The sequence below is a fragment of the Triticum urartu genome, chromosome 1A, assembly GCF_056163025.1.
Source record: "Triticum urartu cultivar PI428250 chromosome 1A, HENAU_Tu73, whole genome shotgun sequence".
Taxonomy (NCBI): Eukaryota; Viridiplantae; Streptophyta; class Magnoliopsida; order Poales; family Poaceae; genus Triticum; species Triticum urartu.
This window is the reverse complement of record NC_141873.1, coordinates 458,603,018-458,606,245: the sequence shown is the minus strand read 5'-3', so window position 1 is coordinate 458,606,245 and position 3,228 is coordinate 458,603,018. Positions and strand designations below refer to the sequence as shown.

At 49.8% G+C, this 3,228-nt stretch overlaps 2 protein-coding genes across 2 annotated transcripts; both read left to right on the top strand.

The window, feature by feature from the left end:
* Positions 1-925: 925 nt before the first annotated feature.
* On the top strand, positions 926-1,292 carry LOC147991684 (E3 ubiquitin-protein ligase SINA-like 10). The gene is made up of 2 exons (XM_087538768.1): positions 926-1,009; positions 1,092-1,292. The coding sequence occupies exons 1-2, from the start codon at positions 926-928 to the stop codon at positions 1,290-1,292; spliced, it is 285 nt and encodes a 94-aa protein (XP_087394894.1).
* A 99-nt stretch (positions 1,293-1,391) lies between these two features.
* Positions 1,392-1,787, top strand: LOC147991683 (uncharacterized). The gene has a single exon (XM_087538767.1). It carries the CDS (start codon positions 1,392-1,394, stop codon positions 1,785-1,787), a length of 396 nt encoding a protein of 131 aa, XP_087394893.1.
* The last annotated feature ends 1,441 nt before the right edge of the window (positions 1,788-3,228 follow it).

Genomic DNA, 3,228 nt, shown 5'->3' with positions numbered 1-3,228 from the left:
AGCCATCGCGCGCATGGGCGAGGGAGAAGGCGTGTAGTAGTAAAATCAAGCTTCTCCTCGTTGTATGAGTTGACGCGACACATCATAGCACTGGCCCCACATGGTTGCCTCTAAACTTGGCTGAAAGAACCGCAGTGTACAATACTCCATTTGCTGCAACCTCTAACATTTACCCCACCACAAATTAAAATATATATTCCTGTCTTGACCAGATGAGCGTGCAAACTAGAATCACTAGGATGGCAGGTAGGGCCAGAAGATTATTTTAATCAAAAAAATATAGCATGGAGCCGACCCCAACGGTTTTAAGTTTACAGGCACGGTACACGCTATCCTAGACTACTCTACACATGAAACTGCCACACGAGCGTCCGGGCTGCGCTTGGCTCTTCGCCTCTTCGGGAGTACTACTGCAGTGGCCATCTGACACCGATTGAACTGCTGCATGTCCACCGCGTACGGGAGGGAGAGCGTGTAGCGAACAAAAGCTTCTCCTAGTCCTGCCAGCCACCAAGCTCATGGGCGAGGGAGGGACGCAGCTTCATTGACTTACTGCTCCTGCCTTTGCGTCCATGATAGGTGGGCCCAACAGGTCGGTGGCCCACATGTCATGTAGCCAAAGGCAGGTGCGGTTAAGGCGAGAGGGCGTTGTAGTAATCAAACTTCTTGGTCTTGTACGAGTTGACGCGACACATCAAAGCACTCACTCGATATATTTCAATAATTTGTGTTTATCGATGCATTAATTACAACGCATGCATGCATGTCGTGACTCTCCTTTTGATACTTCAGTGTGTTGATTTAATGCACCTTGAAGTAGTATGAATATGTGACGATAAAGCTTTGTAATGCCCCAGCCCTAATAAAGAGAGAGATGGTTGTGCACGAGGAGGGCGAGATCATGTAGACGGAACAGGACCCGACGATGGAGCTCTCTATGGTCTCGATGGATCTCACCTTGCTCCACTGCCCCTTGTGCGTCTGCCCCTTGAAGCCTCCAGTGTATGAGGTTTGAATACACCTCGTCCATTCGGCTGATCGAGCAAGGTGCAGGTTTCTTGATTGATGTGTTGTTCGATTGATTTGTGCAGTGTAAGGGAGGGCGCCTGGCTTGCGCAGACTGCCGCGTCGAGCGCCTCGGGAACCAGCGGCAGTGCGAGAAGTGCGAGCACGGTGGTGGCTTCGACATGCGGAACACTGCGGTGGACGCCGTCCTCTCCTTGGTGAGGGTGGAGTGCCTGCACAAAGGCTGTGGGCTCTACGTCACTTACCACAAGCTTGCCGATCACTAGAGCGTGTGTCCGCTCGCGCCCTGCAAATGCCCCGTGCCCGTCTGCGGCTAAGAAGGCCCGCCGCCGGTGCTCTCCCACCACATCAGCACCGTGTATCCCATGCCCATGCACAAGATCCAGTACGGCAAGGCGCTCCAGCCGCAAGTGGTACTGTCGGAGCCACGGCTCTTTCTGTTCGCGGAGGAGGACGGCCGCGCGTTTTTCTTGGTCGGCGGCGTGCTCGACATCAGTGCGCCTATCGCCGTGTCAGTCGTCTACATCGGAGTGGGGGCGTCCCCACTACTGCACTACGTGGCCAAGCTATGGGCGAACGGCCCACCGAGGGAGCCCAAAGGCAGGACCGACGCTGTCAAGGTGGAAATGGAGGTGACAAGCAGCAGGGATCCCGATGACGTTGCCGTGCAGGAGCTGACCTTCTTCACAGTTCCGCCCAAGCTGCTGGCCGGGGCTAAGATGGTGTCCCTCCACATTCAGATTGACAAGCTCATGTCCTAAATGATTCTAAAGTGCCTTCTGTTTATCTTAGTAATATGCTAATATAGGGGTTAGCTCGGTCTACTTTAGCTTAAGAGATGGTGGGTTTTGGTGGCGATGCAGCAATTACCTCGACATCAGATCAGCAGTGAAAGTAATTTCGAACAATCGAATGGATATTTTGTGTCTGTTGGATATAAAGATCCTTTGGGTAAGAAGTAACAGCTTATATGCTTTTTTCGAAACGGAACAGCGATGCTAGTATATTTTTTGTTGACATGCACTAATATTTTCGAAACGGGCGTCGGGCTATAGCTAGAAGGGCGGTTGGGACACGGCATCGGCCCATACCGCGGTGACCCCAATTGGGACACACCGACTGTGGATTTTCTCCCTTGCTGATGTCGACCGCGTCTATGCAAAACATTGTTCCCTTCCCCCCAATTGCGGGATCAGGCCAGATATGTGACTAGCGGTGTGGCCACCGTCGTTCTATGCTTGTGAAGAGAGCAACCCAAGCAAGCAGGCTTGTAGCTTAGGCTCCTGCTAGTGTATATATAGTGGTTTTATTTTTCTCTCCATATCAACCATTTTATATTGCGTATGTGTCATTGAAGAGTGAAATGATGGTTGCTTCTTCCAACTAACTTACTGTGTGATTTGACTGCTCCTTTAGTGGCCCCTACACGTACTCCCCCTACGTGTATGCAACAGTCACACGTATACATGGACGCAAAAATGCACGCGACTCCCTAATGCATGCATGTCCGACCACATGACGGAACACACACGGTCACGCTCAAGTGCTCAACCTACACGTGCATGCACACACATACTCGGCCAGGGTGAGCTAGTGACCATATAAACACCGGAAAATGTATATATTGAGCGCAATGAGCGTATTATGAAGTCCATTGACCGTATTTTTACAAATATACAGTGATAGACAATGTATTTATCTCGTTTGAAATTAAGCCATATTAACCGGAGAGGAGGCAGTGTGGACTAGCATTACTTTGATGTGTCCCGTTAACTTGTCGGGCGAGGAGAAGCTTGCAGGACGGGAGAAGCTTGTGCGCTGTGGCTCACAGGACAAGGAGAAACTTTTGACTAATGCAAGCTCTCCTTCGCTCAGGCGGTGGACGTGCAATAGTTAATTCGGTGTCAGATTGCTAGAAGCATAAACTATACTAGTACTATTATTGTTGCACTTCCCGAAGAGGCAAACAGCCAAGCGCAAAGTTTACTAGTACTAGTACTACTACTATATTCTATAGGTATGTACTATACTAGTACTAGGAACCGGATGGAGGAGCGTCTGCACTCTTATTATATTTTTAAAATGTGATAAAGCAACCTTCAACACATTTGGTTCTCTTTGAGGGTTCTCGCATGTGATAATGGAAGTTGATTGCATGGAACACTCACCACAATTCTCGCTTAATTCTGGCTCATATCCTAT